Source organism: Acromyrmex echinatior, chromosome 15 (assembly GCF_024713525.1).
Source record: "Acromyrmex echinatior isolate Ae372 chromosome 15, ASM2471352v2, whole genome shotgun sequence".
In the NCBI taxonomy this organism is placed as follows: Eukaryota; Metazoa; Arthropoda; class Insecta; order Hymenoptera; family Formicidae; genus Acromyrmex; species Acromyrmex echinatior.
Genome location: NC_141866.1, coordinates 10,334,038 through 10,361,997, shown reverse-complemented (window position 1 = coordinate 10,361,997; position 27,960 = coordinate 10,334,038). Strand labels below are relative to the sequence as shown.

The following is a 27,960-nucleotide window of genomic DNA, read 5'->3' as shown; positions in this document are numbered from 1 at the left end:
CCTTCGAGGTGAGTCGGGAGTCAAGCCGTTAGTATCGTTGCCGTTGTGACTGGAATGGTGGTGTGATGTGCATCGCGACGAAGTGCGCATCCTGAAGGACAGCGAAGTACGTGGATATTACGCACAGAGGCAGTTGAAGAGGCCCTTCCTCCCCCTGATTCCCCGCTATCGAATCTCTTTTCATCCCCCGGTGCTCGCGTGAGATCGAGCAAGATCGAGAGAGCCGCGTGCCCGCGTTCTCCAAAATCCCCCCGTGGTCCAGCTCTCCTCTTCGCAGTTCGTGGTGCGCTTCATGGCAGCTTCATCTTCGCGCTGATGCCCACATACAGTCGGTAGCAATAATCACCACGTAATCGCGGTGAGTGCGAGGTGAAGCTAACGGAAGAGACGAGAGAAAAAGAGAGACCGAGGATATTCGACGAAGAAGAGAGAAAGGAGAGAACGAGAAAAGATATCGAAGATAAAATATCAAGATGCCGTGCTCCGCAGTGACGCTGTCTCTTGCCACCATAACCGGTATAATCGCCACTGCTCTGCTGGCGATCGCCTTCTCCACGGACAACTGGCTCTACACCGAGGTCAAGCGCGCTCAGATCCAGGTTCGTATCAGGTTTTGATATTGACAGGAATATCCGTCGATCCTGCCTATCGAGATTTCACTCAGTGAAATATATCTACGTAGTGAGATATATCTCTCAAAAGTAAAAAAAACGCGCAATAACATAAATCACTTTGCTTCTTTACCTTTCCATTAAAAAAAAATATTTGTCAAATAATACATGTATTCGAAGTTCTAGTATATTTCTACGCTGAGATATATTTTCATATAAGTATTTTCAACATAAAAGCTAATAAATCGAATTACATTCGAATTTTGAATATATATACCGTTTGATCAACGCCTTCCTTTCCCTTTTCCAAATATCCTTTTCTAAAAATGGAAGGAAAAGGGAAAGGAACAAAGTGATTTCATGTTATCGCATTCTACCACTTTTAAGAGATTCGGTTTGTACTCTCTAATTCTTAGAGAATTAGAAAAGTAGTAAATAAATTATATCAAGATTAAAATTAATCTTTACTGGAAATGAAATGGACATAATTGTTGGATGCAAAATTAATTAAACACTAGATTTTAATTATAAGGGCTTTACTCTTTAGAAATATCCGAAAAAATAAGTATCCGAGTAAAAAAGGATATTCGTCATAATATATACTGCTTTGATAAAAATATAATCAATTTAATGTGTGTATTTTATTACAAACTTATGGATGCATATAAAATACATTTCTACTTATATTTTTATTTTAAACAAATTCTTTCGCTTCTCGCAGTTTTTCTCAAGAAGCATTCGCTGCATTTTCTTTTATGTGATCATGTAAAAGAATTCTCATTCCAAAGAAACGCATTGAGTGTGATTTGAAATATTACCGTAACCAATTTTTCTAAAGCAATAAAAACAACCCAGAAAAATGACATATCGTTCCATGACATCAAGATTTCAAATAAAATTCATTCTTTTCCATTATGTCTTTCCTGTGTTCAAGGGAAGAAAGAACAAATTTTTATCTCAAGATAATTCACAGAAAAAATCGTGAAGATATGGCATCCTTGAATTCTTGGGCCGAGAAGAGATTTCGACAACCGGTAAATAAAACACGTGACTTTGCCATGAAGCATTCTACGTACACGCGCTTTGAAGAATCTCTTATGAGAACGCATCACAATGGAAATTGTTCGTTTGCAAGGACTCGCGTTATATTAATGTATGCAATTTGAGGCATTGAAAAAAAAAATTAAAGTGGATTGCGAAAGCGTGGGATCTGATGATGGATTTTCGCGACGTTGCGTTATCAACGTCATTGAAGCTTAATTCAGTTTGGTAGCGGATGCTCTTCTCTCCATACTGTAGGATTCTGTGCTCTCATCTCAGTACAGAATCCTTATGCAAATTCTAATGAAAGTGCTGCACACGCGGACAGCCCCTGTGCTGAAAGAGCGCTTCGATCATTTATGAAAATGGACATCTTCCTGCCAGAAGTTAAATCCCATCCGAATCTCGTTACTTCTGGCGACCGAAGCTGTCATCAGCCGCCCGTGCTCGTGAATCTAATTTCTTCTACTTCCTCCGCATCCTTGAGGATGTGAATACAATGTGCTACAAAAAAAAAACTGCGGCACAGCTGTGATCCTTGGGCTTTCGCCAATCCCCTTTATTTTCAATGATAACGACAATTTTGTAGTTTTTGCGTTTGTGCATAGTGACACGTAATCGCATTAATGGGTACAATTTCCGACATCGTTATAATCTCATTTCTGACCACACAACAGATATTTATATCGATCTATAATGAGTCAACGGTCCATTATAGTAATTTCTATATAATGATGTGTTATCGTTACTATTATATAGTACTTTCGAGTAACCACAATCAGTTTAAACGATGAACTATATTTAAAATAAACACGTCAAAATATACAATTACTTAAAGTTATTTAAAGATTAAGCTGTTAATTAAATTAATTCAACATTTCATATTAAAAGGTTCACATAGTTTCATTCATTTTTACGATAACTACGAAAATTTTCACGATTGCTTAATGGGAAAAGTATAATTAAATAAATTAATGTTAGAAAGCAAATAGAAGCACTCAATGGAAGAAAAAAGCAAGTTCTTATCTCGGGATAATTCATAGAAACAAAGAGTTGCGAAGATATGCGCAGCGATATTATCGAATTCTCGCATAGAAGAATTTCGACAACGAAATAAAACCCACGACTTCTGTCTGTAATTTCTTTGCTTTTTCGAAACGTCAGTAATTTTAAGACGTTCGTAATTTATTGTTGGAAGGAGGGATATAAAAAATTATTCCACACACAACGATTTTGTTAATTGAAATATACTACAATCGAATAATTAGAAACAGGGCCGCTACAAATAACTATTAATTAGCGAAGCTAGCGAAAAGTAGCATTAATTAATGGAAAGATTGCGTAATCTCTATTAGAGGTTCAAAGAGAAATGTGCTCTTCCTCACGAAGGGGAAAATAGGAAGTAGAATTCCCCATAGGCTTCCGCCGTCCTTCTTATGGGTGAATGTACGGGTCGAAGGTCAAGTTTACCCTCTAAGGGTAGGGTCGTTGAAAGTCGGACGTTGTTCTCACGAGTTCTCCGTGGAATCGAGATGTCAGCGGTAATTAAAAAACTCCTAGTTGAAAAGAATATTAGCGAGGGATGCTTAAAAGTCTTTAATTAATTCTTTTAAGAAACAAGAGACTTCACTTAACTTGAACATGGCAGACCTTGAATATTAAAGACGACACTGAGAGGTTTACGTTATCTAATTAACTGAAGTTAATCTATTATCTTTTTTATAACAAAAATATCAAGTTAATCAAACACTTTAAATATTTAATGCAATTGATCGTGTCATTTATTCAATGATTTAAAAAGCCATATATCAAAACGATTGCAACTGATGTAATTAACTTTATATTTGTTTAAATGAAGTAATCACACGTCTTTTTCGTATGTTCGAACAATTTTCTTTTCTAGTAATAGGTTTTTTGAAACAATAATAAATTTGAACGTTTTTGCGTTTCTCTCGGTTGATTTAAATTTAAATCTTTTGTAGTATTCTTTTTTGACAGCATCACAATTTTTAGTTCTAACATAAGAAACTTTTTAATAGGATGATAAATCGATTCGTTGGCGTCGCGAGTTACGTGATTACGCCACGACTTGACGCAAAACGCAGCACGCGAAATATTCCAATGTGATGTAACTTCCTGCACAACGCAAAAATCATATCCATGGATGTATATAAGAATAGGAATTATTAAATAACAGGCACGTGGACATTCTATACGTCATCCAGCATGTAGGTGCCGCCACATCCATTCGGTATGAATGATTATAGTATACAACGAATATTGTACAACGAATTCGTCCAACTGCTTCGCGATTGATGATTTCCAACTCGCAGAGAAGGATTCAGCCTTCATAATAATTTTTATTTTTCGCGAAGAAACTCATCACTTATGCACCTCTTGTCTTTGACGTTATTAACGAGGTCGTTCTAAGCAGCTGAAGCTCGCCGCCGATTAAATCAGATTATCTCGTTAGCGGAATCTCATTTCGCGAGTATCCCATTCCTTTTTGCACTTTTCTCTTTCTCTCGACCCAGCTGGGACGGCTCTCCTCTCCTCTCTTCTTTCTTTCTTTCCTGTCTCGATCTCCCAACCCATCTCTCCTTCCGTACCTTCAGAACGATCGACATTCCGAGCCGCGCCCATTCTCAGCGCGTTGACTCAACGAGTTTTGTTTGGTGCACCGATCACGTGGCTGCACATATACACGCATATATGTCCTTTTGCGCGAGAATCGAGAGACGACAGATGAGCTTCCGTTGAATATCGGGATTCACGCAAGAGAGAGCAAATCCGCGCAAATGGACAGTCGCGCGCGACTGAAGAATTCGCCCATATCTCATTTTCACGAGATGTGATTGATTCCATTTTATCTCAAACAATTGAAATTCACAAAGGTTACGCCGTATTCAATCAGTTTCCTATAGTATCAAAATTCTCTTCATTTTTTAGCTTATTTGACATTCTACTGAAATTCCACCTGGACTTTTAGGATCCCTAAGGATCCCGTTCTAATAGTTCCTCTTTGTAATCAGCAAAATTTCGTTACAAATTGAAAACTGATACTTTATCGAAATCCCATATGGGACTCTTTTAGGACTTATGAATGCTGGTAGCTAATTCTCTCTCTATTAAACTTTCCACCTCAGTCGAGTGTCTTTATTAAAATATTTACGCATTGATTCTGGTGGACCAATAGTTTTGTACGATTAGAGATTGACCGATAGATCACCCACTGATCCACTTCTCGACGAAGATGGATGCGCAGTATTTGATTCGAGGGATTCTCGCGACGCAGCGTGACGCTCTGTTATTTTCTTTCGCGCGTCAGGAAACCGCGCGATTCCCGGACCTGGACGATCGGTTAAGCTTGCTTCCTCGCCCGAGTGACGAGAAGGTGTCGGGAGAACCGCCGCGTACAGTTATGTCGCCATCGCCGAGCGCATCCTGACCGCCGACGAGAGTAGGCGCGAGCGGATGCATGTTCCAAGTTCCAATGCCTATTCCGCTGCGAGTGGCACGCACGCGAGGTGATAATTCTACAGCCCCCGCGTACCCCGCGATGCGACCTCGTCAGCACGCGAGGTAGCCGTCGATTAACGGGAAAATGCGCGTAAATTCTCAACATTAACGAAACTCCGTCAATGACGGAGATTCTCTTCAGCTGAGGAGACTATTATATAAATGCCCGCCCGAGTCGAAATTTTCATCCTACTTTGAATCTTTGTTGTTTTTTTAGGATGTATGTAGACTCTAGAAATTTATAATAGGTTCTAATCTAATGAATTGAGCTCCTATGTTGAGTCTGTAAATGGCAATTATTGGAAAATTTCCTATTTTTAGTTTTCTAAATATAGAAGCTGTAGATTAAGTAATATTAAAAGAAGTACTATTTGATTGTTGAAGCATCAAAATAAGTTTATAAGGTTGAAAGAGATTGAAAGTAGGATCAAATTTCTACTCGGGCGTATTCATAGTCAGACCTTATTAGACTTAGCTCTACGAATTATTTCATTGACTACTGAGCACCTAAAGATAAATTTAAGGAAGCCTTAAATGTAAGGCCTGACTATAAATACGATTTTTCGAAGGACGATCTTAACAAAATGAATGAGTTATAATCGCCTTAACGGTTTCACATATTCCGTCCTCGTTGAATTGCGTAATGAAAGATAGAATGCGTTCCACTTTACAAATGTTTCAAAGTATTTGATTTGATTAATCGAAAGAAAAAAATTTGATTAATTAGGCAATTAAAAATTATTTCGAAATATTTGCAGTATCAAGTGGACCGTGTCTATAAATTCTTATAGAATAAATTCTTATATACTATACATGTTTATATATACTCGAAAATATTATGAAAAAAGTGAATTACTTCCTGATACTTTGACATTTCTTCTTGACATTTAAAAATAAAAACAGAAAGATAAACGATGATATTTAGAGGAAAGATCGCTGATTGATAGGACTATAACATTCGAGATTTTTAATTGAAACATTATTTCTGGCTATAGGCCATTGTATAGTTACAAGATTACAAAAGTCGAATCAGTTCTACGAATTAATGATTCCATGTTGCTTTGTTACGTTCAAGAAAAAAAGCAATTAAAACATTTAATTTCACATGTACCTACGTGCGAGATATTATATTTTTCTCAGCTTTGTATAAATCCGATGCTTGTATCTACGACTGCGCGGTAATTTTCACCTTGCCGCTCCCGCTTTAATAATGAATTACTCGTAATGAACTCTCGCGCGTGTTTACGCGATGTGTAATATTATTATCCTGCCCGCGAGGACGGCTCGGTTGCGTTGGCATGAGCTGATTACATCGTTCGCGTATTCTCGCTTGTTCGGATGGCCATAAAGGCGTCCGTTTAACACTCATCCTGCATATACAGTAGCGCCTTACGCGGCATTATATTCATCAAGTATAGTCGCTGTACTTTCATTCGAGAATGAAGGTGACGTGGCGAGCTGGGCGCGCGAGGAAAGGAATGCGCGCACCTGAATTCACTTCGATATTCTTGTCCGACATCAAGATAAGCGGAGAAACAGGATAATATTTGAGAAATTGTAATCCGCTCAAAGAAAGCGAGCGAATATTTTTAAATAATAATACTTTTAAATGAGTTCGAGACCATTTAAACGCAAACTGACGCGTACCATAAATGCAGCGCATTTATAAATATTGGGTGAAAAAAAATATACACATATTAACAAAGTACGAAATCACGTCACGCCAGTTATTTCGCCAACAAGTCATGTTTCTTAACGAAGAATTGAGACACGATCGTAATCGATAAGTTAAAGGGATCGTGGTATGTGGAGGACTCTTCAAGGCCGCGGCTCGCAATCTGCGGCGCTTTTTAAAGACGTTGAATGGCGTAACGCGACTTCGTGGCGCGAAACAATTCGGAGAAACTCGAGTATTGCACGAGTATGCTTCCTGTTCTGTCCGAATCCATCGACAGAGATGTCCCTGTGAACCCGACGATGCGTCTTTCATCGTGCAACGTTCGCGACTTTACGAATTTCGCTTCCGGAAACAACCATTTTCAATACGCGGTATAATTCATTTAATCTATGCCACCCAGATTTTGTGATATTTGAGAAAAGCGTTCGATTTTTATCGCCATCGAACGGCAACATGCTGCACGAGTTTATATAAGAAGACAGATGTAGAAAGCAAAAACATTTCAGCCAATATAGTAATCAATGTGTCACATTGATCGTATTCAATACAGACAAGTTGTGCAAAAGTCGGATTAAGTATAGTATTTGTGTGTTGAGTAATATACACTACCGAGCAAAAATTTAAGACTATTAGTTGAAAATGTCTATTGAAATAAAATCGTTTATATACGTTATAACTTAATATACTTTTATAGTTTTGCTAATTGTTTTATAATAAAAAAGGTAACATAAAATTCTTAACAATTTAATAATGTATTACAATAAGCTCTAATGAATAACAATTCAAATATAATATATATCGTGAGGGGGGGTATCAGAACTTTATATTATTTGAATGATTACATGATTATTTAAATTAGTGAACGTTAACTAGCTAAACTCTGATAGTCCCTCACGATATATACAAAATTTTTACCTTTGTTAAATAAATTTTAAAATCTATATTTATAAGAAGGATTTGACTGTGCATGCCCGGTATATAAGTATTGAAATATGTAAGAATTTCTATTGCTCAACGTTAAAAAAAATAATTTATGAACAAGAAATTAAACTCTCTGAGTTATGAATTGTTCGATGTTGCGAGGATATCGACGAGTATTGCATTTGTCAATTGAATAATTTTATGGCATCGTTTCGCCGTTCGGCGTGACAGATTAATGCAACAAAATCTTTAGAAGCATCCGGAAATAAGGTAAATTACATCAATTGTCATTCAAATGATAGTGATGCCTGTGCAAATCCGTATTGTTCATAATCGATCCCTTCAAATAATCGATGCGCGACGGCGAATTATTCAAATTTAGCGGGGAGTTGTGTAATCATAAGTCACACAGAGTTGGAAAAACGATCGCGACACGATCAGCCAATAAGCTAGCTAGTCGGCAGTGAGGAAAAATTCAAATGAAAGTTGCCATACGCAACATAACATAACTTGTTAGCTAAAAATCTCGCGTACGAGGTGAACGGGCCTCCCTTTTTAACGCGAATCCGTAACCGAACCGATAATGCCCCGACAATTTACACCAACTGATATATAGGCGGCGTCGATAACAATTTGTTCGATACCAGAAACGAGGACGAGAACGACAAGTTGAGTGAAAGCTATCCTTTGTCCATTTCCGCGAGCATACCCAAGTATTTTGCATAATCGCTTTTAACTGTTGCAATAATTATCACGCTTTCCTCCGCTAATGAAAACGCCATACCAGAATACAATCATTAGCTACAACCATTGCGTTAAAATGTCACGACGAATTGAAGATATATCTAAAATCAACGCTGCTGACGTGGAACAATTACGGTAGAAATACGATGAGAATGTAGAAAATATGATTTCACGAAATCACCGACAAAATGCTACAGGAAATATTTCTCGAAAGACACATGGGAGTTGAAACTCTTCATTTGATAATATAATTATCATAATATAGTTGACATTATAATTATCTTCATTGTGAATCCCAAGAGGGGTTTTCCTTTCTATGTCAAAGAAATCAGACGAGCTCAACGATATTCCCGCGCTATTCGAGACGAGCAATGGTTGAAATAACAACGTGAAAGCAGAATGGCGTGGCCTAGACGAGACTAGGATTCATTGAAATTCTCCTTTCTTCCTTTCCTCGCTAATCTCGAGTGACGCTAATTCTGCGTAAATGATATGTACCGTCACGAGAGAGGATTTACGTGTTGCATTTTCAAACCTATTGCTCGCAGAAAAACACATTTTCTTAAGTTGAGTATTCCTATACATTTTACAGACAAAAATTAATATTTCTCTTTCAAAATTCTTTAAAATATTTCGTCAAAATTCTATTAAGATTGCGATTAATGAGAAAACTTGACTGAACCTCTTTTCTCTCTCTCATGATTTTACATCTAGGAGTGTTTGTCGATCACGATGGTTCTTAGTAGTTTCAATAATACAATAGAAACAAAAATAATGCAATTTGTGTTAATGGATTTGTCATGAATTACAAAGTTACTTGGTCTACGTAGAACAATAAAATGACACGTTCTAGCGAACGTACATCATCTACCTTGCGCGTTCTTTCGAGAGAATTGTTCAGAACATGCATGGGTGTTCACCAAGGTTGAATCGAGACTTGCATCAGCGATGTACGTCACGCTCGTACGATTATCTGTTGGTAATCGAGGAAAAACGTGGGCAGTGGAATTTCAGAAATAACATGACGTTGCTGTTGACAGACGCAACGCGAACGTGTTTCTGCTTTCTGTGTAACAAAGGCACGTATCCGCATAAACCAATCGCTTTGAGAGCGATAAAACTTCGACTACATTTCCTACTCGTAAATTTGATATTTTTTTAGATTTTTTTTTCACTGCTACAGAACAAAGTAAAGTTTACATTTCTTAATAAAAAAATAAGCGGTTTATTATAAAAATTGTAGTAATAAATATATCGTCGCTAATGTTTGACAATCTAATCGATGTTTTGAGATTGATTTTCCTTCAGCGAAAACAATTCTGATTTCAACAATCTTTTAATACAATTAGGGAATTAAAATGTGCAGATCATAAAAACTGATCTTCCAAAATAAGTTGAACAAATAGTGTAACTACACTGAAAAAAAAAAATGCTAATTTTTAATAAATATTTATAAATTTAACGTATATCTATTTGATACAAAAATCTTTAACTCTTTCAAACCTGACTTTAATGGAATCATGTTAAAAAACTGTTTTCAAGTTCAAGCTAAGAGCATTTTAACATAAATAATTCTTACCTCTCAATATTAATTTCTTTAAAAAATTTGACTATTTTTCCAACATTATTATATACATCTGATTTCAGATAACATCGATAGAAAAAATAATTTAAACAGATAACGTCTTCAAATTTAATGTACAGTCGTACATTAAATACAGTACAGTCAGAACGGTTGTAACTTGTAACACTTTTTTTTCAATGAGACTTGCAATGCAGCCTGCTCATCGATTGGTTCTTACTTATAGATCCATAAATAAAAATCAATCGCTTGATGAGCAGGCTATTCCAAAACTCATTGAAAAAAAATATTGCAACCATTCTGTCCATGACCGTACATTACAATGTAATGTTATATTTAAATACAAGATAAAGGGGTTAATTTGATTCAACTATTATTTTTTTTATTTATCAAACATTTATCTATCGTAAATGATAAGTTAGTACTATTCAAACAAATCTTTATTAAAATTTAATACATTTTTTTCCATCAAGTGGAAACGGCTCTGTGCGGAGACCGCGTAGAGCTGTTGATATTGTTTATGAAACCGACTGGGAGCGTTGAAAGAAACGCTTTCGCGAAACAGTGGTACCTTTTATCAGCAATCGGCGGATAACAGATCGAGCGAAATGCCTCGTGGGAAGTGACTCATGTATACAAAAAGAAAGAGCACGCGTTTTCAACTCGCGGAAATGTTTCTTTCTGTCGCCGACGCCGACGCGACGATCGCGATTCATGCGTTAAGATTTCCCGCGTATATAGCGCGATATATCATTATACTTTCTACCAGACGTTGAATCGGGAAATCGAAGAAGAACTTTCTAGAAAATAGATCGTAACGATTTCAAGCCGACATTGATGTCTGCTCGCCGAGGACGAGTCCCGCCGAATCGGTGCGAGACTATCAACCATGAAGGACCGCTGCCGATGGAGGCGAAAAATCGACGCACGCCTACTACGCGATCTGAAATTCCATTAAATTTCGAGGACGATATGTGTGAAGTCGAACGTAAGAAAGCACGGAACAACTTGCTTGTCGATACGCACGAGTAAACGCTCTCTATATGGATTCTTATGGTCTTCATGGGCGGGCTCTTCGAGGAATATCGACGTCTCGAAGTGACGTGAAATAAAGCGGGCGTCGTTTTCTCTACTCGTAATTTCATCCATCGGCAATTTTTTAATATAATTGCAAAACTCACGAAACTTGAGCATCAATCGCGCTATGATTTATTATACAGATTTTTATATCACTAATTCGTTTTAATATCGTTCATTTTCAGCCCCATGGATTTTTATAATTAAGTCTTGAAATAGTTTCGCGTGAATTCCAATTAACTAGGATTTAGAATAAATCCTGAGAAGGCAAAGCTGCTCGCCATCTCTTTCGCTAAAAACGCGAGAGGGAGAGATTCTAACAGATGTTCTATCACAAGAACGTGGTATTCTTACTTTCTAACGATAATAACATTTTCGCGAAAGGAAGAGCGCGTATATACTTCATCTGCATTCGCAAACACACGTCCGGTAGCTCTCTCCAACAAGGCGAATTATTCGTCGCGACTTTGTTCTTGCCCTTTCACTTCATCATCGTTAATAATGCATTTTGTATAACTTTCGTTGAATATTAAAACTGAACACTTGACGCTCAAGGAATTTTTTTCTTTCTGTTACAGCAATACGCGAGCAAGCATGCCGAACAAAGCCATTTGGTGGAACAAATGAACATGAAATATTATTACTTCACAAGGACTCAAGGTCTATTTAGGATATGCTATCCTAAAGAGAGACCACCAACGGGTAAGAATTCCCAAGCAGAGTTCATTTAGTAATTAATCATTATGCATGATTTAATAAAAGTTGTGAGGAACTTGGCGTGAATAGATCCTGAATAGATTTAGAGACGATTTGCAGATTTAATAATTATTTCGATAAATGTCATTTTTTATTTGACGAATATTTTCTTTTAATCAACCATTCAATTATTTACTATTAAGATCAACATCACTTTGTGCATTTTATCATTCCATATTGGTGGTTACGGAAAAATTTTTAAATTGCTTATAACATGCAATTATTTACATTATTATTTTTATAGTACATTGTCAGCAGACAGGTTATATAATTACGTCAAATAATGAAAATTGCAAAGAATTGGACTGGCGTCTTATCCGCCTTTGATCGGTATCCGTAATAATCGTATAAGGATCGACAAATTCTTCCGAGTTCCTCGTTCAACGACACCTCTTACGCGGCCTTTAAGAAACTTTCTACGTTATGATCTCGTAATGTCGTAGGTTATCCGATTCGACGTAATAGGTTAACAGTTTATAATCAGTCGCACAGACGCGCACAATCTTTGGAGAAAGGTACATTTTCACTCCGCCGGTGTATCTCACAGCGCTTTCTCATCCTAGGATTCACATAGCCAAGCGTTATGTTTTTATATGAAAAATATCAACGCAATGGATCATAAAATACCAACGCTTTCTTTCTTGTTTATTGAGATCCAATTACCTAAGAAAAAAATACAGATATTAAAGTCTGTGTGTTTTTTGTTCCCTGTTTCTTGCTTTTTGTTATTTACATCTTGTTTTTTTGCTTTTTATCTGGTTTTTTGTTTTATATCGCTCGAGATAAAAGTTAACGAACTTCGAAAGAAACAAGAAATATATAGCAAGAAATACAATTGTCGATAAAATGGTTGCAAAGGAGAAAAAAAAACAGGAAACAAAAAGCACATTGTAGAATAGGCTTAAAGCATTCGCTTGCTTTCAAGTTAAATCCTTACAAAAATCTAATACTGATCAGTTTAATACTAAAAAGACAATTTATTAGTAAGTTATTTATTTTAAATATTAAAAGCATTGTTGTTCAGTGCTTTTAGTACTCCAAATTAGTAGTAATTTATTATAGTCTTTCAGTAATAAATTGGTCAGTATTAGATTTCTGTAAGCAATAAAATCCTATAGTGGAAACTCTTAAACAAATTCCTAATTTGGCGAAATATTAAAAAAATTTATTTATCTTAACTGTAAAAAAAAATCAAAGGGATTAAATTATTTTATAAATTGTACGTAAAATTATCGAATGAACTTATGATGAACAGAAACACATAAAATAAAGTCGATTCGCCACGAAGTAACGCATCAGGTATATCTGCTAGCTGTTTTATTTTGTTTTTCAACAAATCAATAAAAATGATCGTGTAAACGATCACCGCGGTTTTTCAGACACTATTTCGAAGGAAGTAATAACGGAAATACGGAAATTCTACCTTCGAATCAAATTGCGCGAAGTTTTTACATTGGTATCGACCGCGAGAATCCTTGTCTTCAATTATTTAATAAACGATAAGACTTGCCGGATTCGAGGACTCTGGTGATCTTTTTTCTTTCAGAGCGCACATCGTAAGTGGACCGTTGCGATCACAGTTGTTGCGAAACAGCCGACGTGCCAATCGATCGGCCAATCGCTCGCGTTAATGCTTTGGAAACACAAGCTGCGTGTAAGCTTCGGTTGATTGTGAGCAAAGAGGATAAAGTTTCCTCGAAAAATTTTGCCGGATATAAATGCAAATTTATTTTTGTAGTATTTTAAAAAAAAATCTCTTTTCCTAAAATATAGAGACTAATTCTTAAAGTTTATATAAGATAAAAGTTTAAATACTTTAAAGTATAAGTTATAAGAGAAAGGACATGGTAGAGTAGCGTCGATTTTAAAAAGAAGATACCATTAAATTAGAGTCTTGCCTTGAATCCAACATTTAAGGTATTTAAACCCGGAATAAAAGCACGCATGTTACGCACAAGGATGTGATCAAATCTTACTCCCCGTGCGTAACTTCGCATCGTGTATAACGCTCTATGGCTTGGAACGCCTTTCCAATTAGAAACTTTCTACGGTAATGACGCATGGTATTTATATGTCGTACAGAAATGTTCAGCGAGGTATCACGTACTTTTAAGATAATAAACGAAGGAACTCGACAATGTTTGTCTTTGTAGATAATTAAACCAATTAAGAATGAGACGTAACTGCAATGATACATAAACGCAGTTATACGTAATAAAACGCGATGATACATAATTTGAAATTAACAGAGAATGTAATTAAATCCGTAATCAAGGTAATTAACCCGATTATAATCATAATCTCATATAATGACTCTGATGTTCATCGTTTCATTCAGGAAATATGTGCCGATTAAATGAATTTTGATACAAATCTAGGTCACAAAGTATAAATTAAGATATTAAGGCTGTCCGATCAAATTGGTTGGTCTAATCAGTTCCTTCGATAATTATTAAATTTAATCGTTCTTTTATTAAATAAATTTTGTCTCTAAGTAAAGAAAGACAATTAAACTAACAATTAAAATAAATTGGTATTGGAAAAATCAATTTTAATCCTAAAGTTTCTCTCTATAATTGATATAATATATAAGTAATGTTTCAGATTAAAAATCTATCGCGTTTTCTGGAATGCATATACATTCTAAATACGAGAATTCTAAAAGTGGATTAGAATAATGTATCAATATACACGATGAAAAATTTTTTTACGCCATACGAATCGACTTTTATCTCGATGATCATGCAATGTTCATTCCATGACGTAATAATAATCTGAAATTACTATGCAAGCATCAGCGTCGCGAGGACGTGCATTGCATACGATCGAATTGTGCTGCAATCGCAGATCGGTTTCATTAAACGACAAAAATATCATATAATAAATATGTAAATGGTCTTCTGTGTCTACGTGTCGTGTTATGCAAGGAATGTAAAGTAGAAGATGTAACGTAATAAGACCTAATTTTAGATTATACTCTAATAAAAGAAGAATATACAATCATGAATGCAAAACAGCACACTTTGCTCTTCAGTTCCAGAAGTTACAAGTTAGTACAAGTCGTCTTAGATAATGTCTATTTTTAGAGCCACACATATTCTAGAATTAACTTTTGAAATCTCTTTTTGTATTACATTGAACAGTCTGATAAAGCATACAATTATCCGCGAAATCGAGATTTCGGATTAGATTTTCGAAAACGTCGAGCGAGTGAAGTCACGTTTCGATTCTCAACATGGCGACCCAGAGATTAAAAGAAGAAGAAAAAAAAAGGAGAAAGATACACGTGCGAGTATACTTTTCATACAAGTCGCGGTACAGGTGATTCCAGTTCTTCCGGAAGTTTCAGGTTGCGCATTCTTCGAACGGGAAGGGAAAACGCGTTGTGCGCTACGAAGTGAAAACGTACTTTATGGCTAGCCGTGTAGATGCGAGCATATATTAGGGAGCTCATAAAATCTATTGTTGTTCGCACAATAGCGAATCATCGTAGGGAAGAAGCGATGCTTAGTGTTCAGTAAAATTCTGAGGTGAACGCGAGGAAAGTGTGTCGATGTCACATGTTACGATCGAGATTTCTCTAGATAGGATTGATCAAAAAATGGAATAAAGTAGTCATTGAGATTAGATGCGCTTGAATAAAACTTGTAAAATGAAAATTAATACAAAGTGGCATATAAAATGTCGTACTATTTTTATTATTTCATTAAAACTATATTCGTGGAGTATCGGTTTTTAAATTGTGTAAGAGCAAATTCTAGCTGTTTTAACATTCACTGCTAATGAAAATTATAATTTACGTAAGTCATAATCTTGCTTTAAGAGGCCGTAAGTCGTAAGCTCTAAGTTGTAAGTGACGATCGATCACAGAATTTATGCTTTTAAACAGTTTAAAGATAGAAATTATTGTCACTTAGATCCAGTTCCACAGTTCACAGTTAATTCTTAACCGAGGTTTAACTTGTTTCTCATCTCTTTCCAATTCTAGAATTAGAAAGAGGTAATGAATAAGTTGAACCTCAGTTAAGAGTTAACTGTGAGTTGTGGAACTGGATCTTAATCTCTTTCAACTTATAACTTAAGGTCTCTTAAAGTAGAGTTGTGGACCAAGCATTACGTACACTGTAAGTTTTCAGCAATAACAGTGAATTTTGGAACACAATTTCTGTATTTCGTAGAAATTCTGTTAAGTGTGAATTTTGTTAAAAATAAATGTATTATTAATTATACGTAAATGGTATGTCAAATGGTATGTCATTTCGTGCGCCACTTTGTAAATATCAATCATAATGGTCATTAAAATATATTTCTATAATACACATTTAGTTATATTTTATTGGGATAAACTTCTTTCGCGTGACTTCGCAAAATATCGCAAGAGATAAGGCTTCCTTCCAAAGCCTTACGTGCGCAAAACTTCTCTGCTAAAAATTGCGGACAGGTGAAATTGCTGTCCCAAAATCCCGACGGTCAGGATGTCAAGACTGCAACGATCAGTTACTTTCTTATACACAACGGTGTAGCGGTAAAGTGACAAGTCGCCTCGTCTTCATTAGTTGGACAACATGAATGTAATCTCCCTCGTTATCCTACATAACACCTGTGTCTGTCTTCGAGAGAAAGAGACAGAAACTTCTGTAGATCTCGGAATAGTCACGGTAAACGACACCAGGGTTAGCGATTAAACTAGACGATTTGATTTGGATAAAATGTGAGCGTTCCGACAAAGCGGATGTTGAAGGTGGCGGAGACAATGCTTTCTCACCGGGTTCACGAACGAAAATACGCTCTCGCCGCGCCGGTAAATGTACCTGTTCGGCAGGTATCGTGGGATCAGAATAAACGGCGAAGAAAGGCGAGTGTATCAAGGCTGGATCGGTGAGAATCGATTCTATCGGTCGTTCGATCCGCAATGGTCTGTCCGAAGAACGAAGAAATTGCCAGACGCATAAAAGGTTCCTTCGTGTTTGTTCTCGTCGCTTGGCTGGAAAACAATCAAAATGATCAATGCATCACTCGTATATCGCGGTACCGTTCGTCGACCGAGGTATTCGCCGGGGACGACCTTATCGGTTTCGGCACGCCGTTTTCTTCCGGCGATCTGTTTCCGGCAGCTTCGATTTATTAGGGTCGCGTGATTTGTGTTTGACCTTTGCAGTGGGAAGAAACCAAAACAAACGTGCAGTTGATTTTGTGAATAATATTAAGTGAGGAATTACAAAATTTAACTTTAAAAATCGAATTTTTTCGTATTAAATATATCCTTTGATATTTTAACACGTTCTATATTTTATATAGAAATATATTTTATCGCCCCCTCCCCTCCCCCTCCCCCCCCTGTAATTCCTTATGTACGTATCACATTCAAACTTTAAGATATCCTTTTTATTCTTGGGGACATGTCTGCTCAACTGGATAATCTCTACTGGATAATATTTCACATTACGTGGGATTTTTATGGATGACTTTGCATCACGCTCTTGTATACCGTTGTCGCGTCGGTCAGCGCCGAAAATCGAGGTCACCATGTGTGATTGCGAATGCACACGTGAAAAATCCGAAGAAACCAGTCAACGACCGGTTTCTTTTATCTACCTGCCGGTATCGCTCGTATCACGCGACGATGCGCGATGCGCGATGAAAAGTACGAGGGCTCGCCGACCGCGGTCGCTCGGCATCGCCACCGTCGCCGACGATTCCTCTTCCGGAATGGCGAGGAGTGTAGCGCGTGTACAGTTAGGCGCGAGTCAACGATCTTGGCATGGCGCCTTATTTCGTTTAGGCGAAACTAGATTCAAAAAGAGTCGAGGAAACGTCCGTCGCCTGAATCTTAAATATTTCGAACGGTACGTTTCCTTGAGGAGGTTGATCATGAAGTTATACCTACCTCCGGAAAAATTCACTTCCGGTCCAACGATAACGGAATTTTGCGTGTCAAATTGATCGAATGATTCTCGCTATATATATTGTATGTATAAAACTTGAATGAAAAAAAAAAGTGTAATATCCTTATTATAGAATTTAAATATAATTTTCATTAATGAGGATATCAAGATATATTAATAATTCTGGAGTTCTTTTTGAGAACACAGGATTTTTCGCGAAAATAAATAACGGAACGTTGACTGTCAGTTGACTGTCTGAAAAATTTGAGCGAAATCGTAATAATTAAAAAAAAAAAAAAACTGAAATTAGTTCCGTTTGTTACTTCCAACAGTTCTTTTCAACGGAAGACTTTCACTCAATCACAACTAAAGAATGAAACAAAAAACAGCAATCAACTATCGAAGGAGAATTGAATCTACAATTGAAAAATAAAATACACAATATCCAAAGGAAAAAATATTATTTATCTCGAAATTAGTGCAAAACTTTAATTTCAAATCCTCGAGCAAAATTTCGTTCGAATATGTTCTCGCTAAAAAATTCCTCCTTGAATCTCATTAAAGACACTGATCTAATTAATCAAAAGTTCACGAGGGCTTTTTGAGGACACTGCTTTTGATGGACAATTATCAATGTCTTATACACATTCAGTAGAAAAAGTATCTTTGCACCTATACAATTTTACATATATTTAGATGTATATATTTAGATTCAATGAGAGGAATTAAGGACAAAATCAATCATATTAAAAAATTTCACAACAGTAAGGCCTTTTCTGTTGAACGCAATAATTTCGATTGTCTCGGTTTATCAAAGAGGACGTTCACCAGGAAAAGGAATCGCGAAAGCGCGGTCGCTTTACAACTTTTTCCTACGTGCTGAGGTGGGGTTTCATGGATTAGGATTCATTGAAGGAGTACCGTTGTAAAAGAGCCGAAGAGCCGAAAGACCAAGCGCAAGTCCCCTCCTGCAGGGTATACAGGTAAAGACATACCGCACACTTCGCGCCCGGTGATAGCGCTGCATTCTGGGTCGCATGCTTCTCGAGACGCACGCTCGTTGACGCTGCCGGGGCTGTGGGATCATGAAACACTGATAAATCCCAGTAGTAAATTCCCCATGGAACATGATCCCCTGAGGATATCTAATAAATGCACCTTCAAGGATCCCTCGCGCCTCCTCGCGCCTCCTCCGCTTGCAACCGGAGAATAAACGGATGTAACGATCAGCACTTAGTCGTTCATTATATACATATCTATAGGAAATCACAATGAAAGATTTTTAAGATATTCTGTATTGTATACATATAAATATCCTATCCTTAGAATCTCCAAAATGTACATATTTCCAAAAGAAGTTGATAAAATGAAAATATCTGCAAATTCTCAGGCTCTGACTAGAAAAATATCTTATGTGAAATTCCTTCATTCCAATTCATTTTTTTTTTTAATTCTTATTTATTCTTTTTTTTATTCTGATTTAGTAACAAATTATAATAAATCATATTTCGTTCTTGAACGAAGTGGATCTTTAATGTAATATCTTCACAAGTGTAATGTAAATGTCATTTCGCGGTTCACTAGAATTCCGCATTTATCTCGCTTAGAATGCGTCTCGATTCTGGATGTCGTAATCATCCGTTAGATGAACGTTGATTCACGTGTCTGTGCGGTTGGTGAAATGAGAACGTCGGTGATGATTAGCCAATTAAGTGTAGAGTATAATATGCGCGCACCACTTGGTGAAACATTTCTTACTTCTCATAATTGTTAAAGGCAATTTGCGAACTCATAATGTTTTGAGGAGAAAATATTTTTTAAGTGATATTAATAAATTTTCGCAAACAAAAATGAGGAGCACAAGTTTTTTTTGCTATTGTAGAAAAATAATGTAATTTCAAGTAAATAAAAAACTATGTTCATGACTTACAATATAATTTTATAGTAACGTGCGTTGTAACGTGCGTTCATATCATTTTTATATTCGATCATGATCATTGTTTTTTTTTTATTACAGTCGAAACTTATCTGAGCCCCGTGGAGACACATTGCATGAATATTGATTATTTCATTCCCGATGAAGAAAACCAAACCAGAGGCTTCTCTGACGATGCCATGACACGATTACGTAAGTATAGCGCGATCAATTTTATTAATATACTTGGTGTATATTATAATTGACAATTTTAAGTTTACCTTGAATGTAAAAAAAATTAAAATATCAAATTTCTATGTAGTGTATTTAATTTATTAGATGTACAAATTAATTTGCCTTTTTTTTCATAATTCAAAGTTACTCACACTAAGGATAAGTACACACTTAATATTCGAAATAATCTCTCCATTGTTTTTGATGACTTTACACCTTTCGGGCAACTGATGAATACCTTCGCGGAAGAAACTTGGCGTTTTGACTCGATAAATAAAGTCATCGATAAAGGCACCGAATTAATTTGTACACCTAATATACAGGGTGTAACTGAAATAACGCCCACTCAATCAATATTATTCCTAATAAAAAACTGAGTCGAAAAGTCCTCTATCATTTTGCAATTTTCGCAATAGTTAACGAGATATTAATTTCCAAATATTGCCAAATAAATAAATAAAATCGATAAATATAAGACAATTTTAAGATATCTTTCCGTGTTCTTTATGAAATATTTTGAAGATTTTTCTTAAAAAACTCTTAAAAATATCTTAAAGCTGTCTTATACGTCGATTTTAGACATTTTATTCATTGGGTAACTGAAAAAAATAATGCGAAAATTGCAAAATGATAGAGGACTTTTTGTCTCAGTTTTTTATTAGGAATAACACTATATGATTAATGGGCGTTATTTCAGTTACACTCTGTATATGTATGAATATTTCATACATTTATGTATATTACATATATTAAAAGGCGACATTGTAAAAATTAATCCTATGTGAGACATTAGGGAGTTTTTGCAATACCGTGTATCCAGATACGATGAACACTAAGGTCAGATTATCTTCTTCTTAATAATTAATTAAGAAAAGGATAAATGTAACTAGCATTCACCGTATCTAGACGACATTGTTGCAAAAACTTCCTAATATCTCTTATCCCCCCGTTTCTAATGCAGATAAACTTTAATCTTGATTCAATTTATATTTCTTCATTTTTTTTCAGTTCTAAGAATTAGAAAAAGATGAAGAGTAAATTGAACCGAGATTAATGTTAATCTATATTAACAGAAACAAACATTATGATATAAATAATATTGGATATAAATAATATTACAGACATTTTAAAATTCACATTGCTATGCGGGAATGGAAAGTTTACTAACGATTGACTTGGCAACGTATGAACGATACACTTGGAGGAAAAACACACACAACACATATATAAAAACATAAAAACATTCATTTCATCAAACTTCATAAATTTTTCATTAATATAGAAACAGAAGACGTAATTCTTTTATCGCAATGCATGCACGAGTGACGTAACTGCACGTTAAAATTTTTTATCATTATCGCAGATATGGGGAGATCCGTGATAGCTCTATTCATGGTCGCCTTTCTTGCGATATTTTCGGCATTCTGGACAGGAGTAGTGGGCTGCTGGAGAAGATCAGCAGGGAACATCACGGCTACAGCAATTCTAATGTTATTCGCCTGTCAGTATACTTCCCAAGATGTTTTTTCAGAGTTTACCCAACGTTCTCTTTTGTTGTTTTTCGGAATTAAATATTTATAAACGGATACTTTCGAGTATTGCATGAGATTGTTATATGAAGAAAGTGAACATGTTTTATTGGAAACGATACGGTATTTCGAATCAAAATTCGCAAATAAAATTTATAGACAGCGATCGTTTGAAAAGATTGAATCGTAAATTCGCGAGCATGTCTAAAATTCAGAAAACTTTTTATACGTATATATAATATGATATTACTAGAATATATCTATTTATATTGTGCAGGTCTACTGAGTGCTGGTGGTATGGGCCTCTGGCATGGCGTCGAGTATTATGAAAAAGAAAAAATCGTCGGAGAGGAATATTATCAGCAATGGAGCAACGTAAGTACTCCAAGTAATTTTATTTTCTTTCGAAACTAAATGTTGAATAATAAGATATTTCAATTTTTAACGTTTTAAATCGAAACACATAGTGTTTTGTTTATTGAAAAAATTTAAAACTAAAACATCTTTAAGTATTTAAAAAACAGAGATAAGAATAAAACGTTTTAATATTTTAAAATTAAACACTTCTTTTTTTAGTAATATAATATCGAAATGCTCTATAAAATGTTAAAAATTGTTGTTAATTATTATGTCAATCGCACCAAAAGACTAGGAATCTATATGTTAATAGAATATTAACTGAAATTGCCTCAGCTTTCATTTCATCTTTATAAGTCATCTAAATTATTTATATACGCATGAATATCTAAATGTCATCTGCAATTGATCAATTAAGCAAAATACATAAAAATTTTTTCAAATACAATATTATAATTTTTTTAATGAAATCACTCACTGTCGAGCACATTTTCTTGTATAAAGAACCAAAAAAATTCCCTGTGGTGCAATTGAAGTGGATTGCTAGTTAATCTTGTAGAACACAGTAATCACAATAAATGCAATGGAGATACAGAGATAAATTTCGCTTATCTCCCATCAGAGAAAGATTCTTCCAGGCATCTGATCGAACCAAGAATTTCCACGTGACCAAGGTGACAGATGTAATCGTACGCAGCAGATTTTGATGAAATTTTGCCCACAGGTTTTAAGGGACAATACGGCGCAATGGTACGACTGGTCGTTTTACCTCGCCTGGCTGGGGGTAGCTACGTGTCTGGGCACAATGACGCTATTCCTGATCGCAGCATCCTGCCTAAGAAGGGAGCGTGCTCGCGAGCAGGCCCAGAACGTTCAGTACATCATGCCAGGTGACACGATAACCATGAAACGGCCAAACTAACTCGTCCCGTATTTTTTCTTTTTGTTTGTTATATACGCCCGACGCGGCACGGCACGGCACGGCACATGGGGGCAAAACTGTCTAGGTCCTGAAAGACAACTCGCTAATCTCGTACGACTGGTCGTACGTGGTCGCTTGGGTCGGCGTCGGTTGGTCGTTGGTCAGCGCGATCTTGTTTAGCGCCGCGGCGATTTGCTTGAGGGGCGAGAGAATGCGCGAGGAGGCGATGAACATGCAGTACCTCATGCCTGGTACATATTTAACACCTATTGCTTTTGCCGACTTATAAGGGCACGTGGTAATATCCGACTGGCGTGCTATTATCCGGCGATACTCTTGGAGAAGATCTTCATTTTCAATAGAAAGTTGAGATTTTTAAAAAAATTATTAACAATTTATTTTTAAAATTTAGTAAAATTGAGTAAAAGTGATCTAAGAATTTTGGATCTAATCTCTGTTATATTACATTAATAAGATAACATATATATATATATAATCAGTAAATTATAATACGTAAAGACTATAAGAAAGATTTCTTAAATTGATAATTTTTATCTTAATTTCAAATAGAAGCTAATAATCAACGATATTATTTAAAACATATGATAAAACATTGAGATTGTTCTTCATATATTTTTATGATTGTAATTGAAGCTAATCTTGTAATAGAGGCTAATCTTCCTAAGAAGAAATCGCTTGGAATACCACGCGTCGGATTCCACGTGCATCGGGTGTTTTACTAACTTTAGTTTACAATCATCGGGCTTACAAGGAACACGAAGCAAGGTTCCTTGATACGAGGGTAACGATCACCTCGTCATTATACTAACTGGATTCACTCGAATGAGAAGCGTCAACACGGAAGCAAACGATGTCATTAAACGGTTTCCCTAGTTTTACTTACTTTTTGTAAATATACAATAACGTATTTTACGGTTTATCTCAAGCGCTTCCGTATTAACGCATAATAATTATCGTTAGCACGATCAAGCATATTATTTTATAAGTACTGTTATCTATAAATATTTGTAACCTTTTATTTCAGGATTTAGCTTATCCATTATTGAGAATATACATATTTTAGTAAACGGTTGTAATATATATATATATATATATATATATTCAAAGTTGAAAAAATTTTGTGGACTAATTGAATGACGATATAGATGAGATTAATCTAATTGCTTGTTTAATCATAACACAAATCGAAAGACTTGGTCCCAATAATGCCTTGTATATAAAAAAATCCCTCTCTCTTTTTCTGTTTATATATCGTTCGAGTAATGTAATGTTAATTGTACCAATGAGAGAGTCCGGTGAAATGTTATGAAAACATTTTCGCTGCGAATTTGCAAATGCGAAAAATGAGATCACGCAAAATTGGTTCGATGAATATTAATTTAAAATTGCAGCAAATTGCATGGAAAGATTTTTAATTTCGTTTTTTATACAATTTTCTCAGCTTCTTTAAATTGATCGGAGGAGCGAAGCCGCGTAGAAAATGACTGAATACTTAAATGCCTCTATTAATATTTTCACGATTTTTATTAAAACTAGATTAAAAATGAATAAGTACTTTTGAAAAGTAATAAATGCCATTCATAATCACGCACAATTATATTTCGTTAATAAGTGATTATTGAGGATAATAATTCGAAAGCGATTGAGATCAACTCTGATCTGACGCGGATTTAGACAGGTCGATTATCAAATTGCACTGATATCGCGTGAACCAATATTCATTCTCGCGAGACTTTTACTTGTTAGCCTCACGCTCTGTTTCCGCTACGGATCGGAGTACTGTCACGCTCTAATCCTGAAGGAAACTTTCTAGTTCTCCTCCGGATGATCGACTAGATTATAGAATGGACTTGCATACCATCGTAAAAATGCATTTCGAAATTTTTACGATGAAAACGCAACACCGAATCATGATGTGATTTGTGTTTTCACTATTATATTTTTCCTCCCGTTAGATAATTTATACTGTAAAAATTTCTTCTAATAAGAGTATTTCTCTATTAGTTACAATCAAAAAGATCCATTTATTGATATCGATTTATTGATAAGAATTTTTTATAAGATTACATAAATATATTCTTCGTAATAACAAAAATATTGTAATTAATTATATTATCTAGCGTGTGTGAGAAGTTTCGAAATTTTTTGCTTTTTCATGAACTTTATTTAAAAAATAAATAACAAATTTTTTAACTTTTTCATATCACTTCCTTTATGCAAAATACGATACTTATTTGGATGCAGTCTCTGTAATGTAGTCTTCATCGTCCGATGTTACAAGTAATTTTAGAAAACAGCACGCGAAAATAAACGTTCATGTGAGATAATTGTTTTTTTCTTTGAATAAAAGAACGGAAAAACAGTGATATCTAGAAGTAGATGCTCGAAAGCGACACACTTGCCTAATTTTCCATTCCGTCGACACCCATCGACCTCTTGTTGTGAAAGAATTTCCGTGTTTGCGCATTCAGTTCCATACGTTGACTGGTGTCAGAATTCATGTAGAACAAAGAAACAAATGTCTCATTTTACAACGATAAAATTTTTCTACAAGTCGGCTGCTCAGAAATTTAGAATAAATGCATTTTTCGGTTAATGAATTATTCAAAGATGTGGTGAAGACAATTAAAATAAATGTAAAAGAGAAAATATAAAATAAGAAAATTATCTCCTCAAGAAAATTATTCCTCTGGCATCGACGGAGAGACAAGCAAATTAGAACCGGCATTCAATGTGTTAAGCACATATTGTTAATGATTACATACCATACTCATATGACCTACATACCATACACTTTATAGTTTGCGAAGTAAAAGAGTAAATTCAAATCATCGCTTTATTTAGTATTATTTAAAAGTAGTGAACATTTGTTCCCCTTATATACATATTTCATCTTTAGACTTCCATAAAACTAATCTTAACAGAGTTTAGACCATATTATAATTTTAAGAATTAGTTGCCTCATTTATCGCACATTTTCCTTTAGCAGAAAAGCCAGCTCAAATCTAATCATCTTTTTAATTTTCCAGTGTACCCGCAGAAGCAGCAGTACGCGTATGCCGGATATCCGGCACCGGCGGCGTATCCAGGACCGTATTATCACGGTTCCCAATACGGGCCTTACAATTACTGAAGGAACTCGGCCGATCGGCATCGATGGAAAGAAAGTATCCCGAGCACATCAGTGCTCGTCGCTAACATCGAAAATTCGCATCACTTAGCAGAACGAGGACCAAAAATAAACACGAAATCTGAGAAACTCGTCAAAGTCGATCCGTGATCGCGCTCCGTGATGCAAAGGATCTATCGATCTGAAGCGATCGCGTCGATCTCGAACGTAAATTGAATTTCATTTTAAAATTCGTGGCTTCGGATATTACGCGAAATGTAAAAACGCCACGAGATCCCCAAAATATAGCTCTTTTCTTCCCGCGATAGACCGATCGTTTGACTCCATCCGACCAGAAGCAAAAATTCCAGGCAATACGAAAATCCGAAAGATGTCCGAGAGAAGTCCAAAAGGAATCTGAAAAATGAGGGATTCCCTTTGGACTTTTTTTTACTGCATCTTTTGGACGTTCGCGTTGTTCGGGAAGCTCGACTTGCGCGAGACGGTTGCTCAAAAAATACGCGTATATTACACTTTAGAAGCGAGATTACTTTGTATTTTTCCAGTTCGATAAGTAAGATATCAATCATCCCTCACGCATCTTTCCCATGTGTGCTTATCGCAAGGGAGATACGCGTTCCCATCGTACATCGTTTCCATCGGACTCCGATCGGTTTCACCGAGCTTTCTCGCATTCCCATTAACGAGCGTTACATGGGTGATTCATTCATCATGGTAACGGTCCCTGGCAAAAAGAGAAGGCCTGACAGAAAATGCAATCGGGCGATCACCGGATTTAATGGACGTTACTCGCCTCGATGAAACTCGGTAAAAACAGTCACGAGTCTTGTAATTGATTCGATCGACCATACGTTGATTGAATTTAGATCCGAGAAGCTTGGCTCGCGTCGATGGGCGTCGCGCGTTTATTATTATTTATTTAACGCGATCGAAACTCAAGTTTCTCTTTCGAGAAGAGGACTGTCGAGCGAGCGAAGCGAAAAATGACATAACGCTCTCATCTCCTTGGTAGTACCAAATATTAAATAAATATCCTGACTCTAAAAATAAATATCGCGATTTCGCGAGAATATTTGTTTTCGCACCGCGAACTTGGTTTTAACACTTTCGAATCCAATTCGGAACAACAGATTTAAGTTGAAAGTATCGACATACGTAATTAGAATATAAGTGATTTGAAGGAAAATTATAGGTCAGGTCACTTTATATTAATTGTACTTCCAATAAAAATCTATCGTTCCAGCCGTTGATGTGCGTGCACGATGCGAAATTTGATTAAATAAATTAAAAATTCAATTTGAAAATGTTAAAACTATTTTCTCGGGCGTATACAATCTACGTAACGTAAAATATAAATGTTTATGTAATATATGGTGCTACTAGGATCGTTACGCGATAACAATTCGCAAAGTTCGTCTAATACATAGCTCTTTGATAATGTTGATTTTTGTAAGGTTCATTACATCGATACTTCTATGTAAGATGTTTAGGAAGTAAAGAAAAATATTACAATTATTTTATATATATATATTTTTTTTTTAGCAAATAAACTAAATTGGAATTGCTCTCTTTCCCTATCTTTCTCTTTCTCTCTATAGATTTCATTTCCATACAGATTGCTTCACATACGCGCGCACGCACACACACACACACACACACACACACACACTCTCTCTCTCTCTCTCTCTCTCTCTCTCTCTCTCTCTCTCTCTCTCTCTATATATACTTTCTCTTTTAATTTATCTCTCGTAGTAGTTTATTTTTTATTAGCTCCTTATAGCTTTTTATTAGCTACTTATAAGTGAGCAACAGCAATATTTTGTAAAAGAGAATATAAATTATGCAACATTGATTATATATTATAAAGATATGAAGAATTTGAAGTATAACTAAATTAAATATATGTAATTACGTGATAAAGCTAAGTAAGATTTAGAAATAAAAAAACGCAAGTATAAGAAGATTAAAATAAAAAGTAAAACTAGCGAAAATTTATAAGATCTTAAATAATAGAATAAATAACGGAGTTTATATCAAA

The 27,960-nt window shown here is 35.6% G+C and overlaps 1 protein-coding gene across 2 annotated transcripts; it reads left to right on the top strand.

Annotated features, from left to right (window-relative positions):
• The first annotated feature begins 9 nt into the window (after positions 1 to 9).
• LOC105145746 (uncharacterized) lies at positions 10 to 27,960 on the top strand. 2 transcript variants are annotated; one of them, XM_011055530.2, is made up of 7 exons: positions 10 to 599; positions 11,752 to 11,875; positions 19,832 to 19,942; positions 21,327 to 21,464; positions 21,770 to 21,867; positions 22,574 to 22,739; positions 25,822 to 27,960. In XM_011055530.2, the coding sequence occupies exons 1-7, from the start codon at positions 474 to 476 to the stop codon at positions 25,923 to 25,925; spliced, it is 867 nt and encodes a 288-aa protein (XP_011053832.1). In that variant the 5' UTR covers positions 10 to 473; the 3' UTR covers positions 25,926 to 27,960. The 2 variants fall into 2 exon arrangements, with proteins under 2 accessions (XP_011053832.1, XP_011053830.1); XM_011055528.2 differs by lacking the exon at positions 22,574 to 22,739 and adding an exon at positions 22,857 to 23,022 and having other exon boundaries at positions 17 to 599.

Coding starts and splice junctions, on each gene's coding strand:
- LOC105145746 (XM_011055530.2), top strand. CDS start 474: ATGCCGTGCTCCGCAGTGACGCTGTCTCTTGCCACCATAACCGGTATA. Junction 21,465..21,769: donor AATTCTAATGTTATTCGCCT/GTCAGTATACTT, acceptor TATATTGTGCAG/GTCTACTGAGTGCTGGTGGT. Junction 22,740..25,821: donor CGTTCAGTACATCATGCCAG/GTGACACGATAA, acceptor TTAATTTTCCAG/TGTACCCGCAGAAGCAGCAG.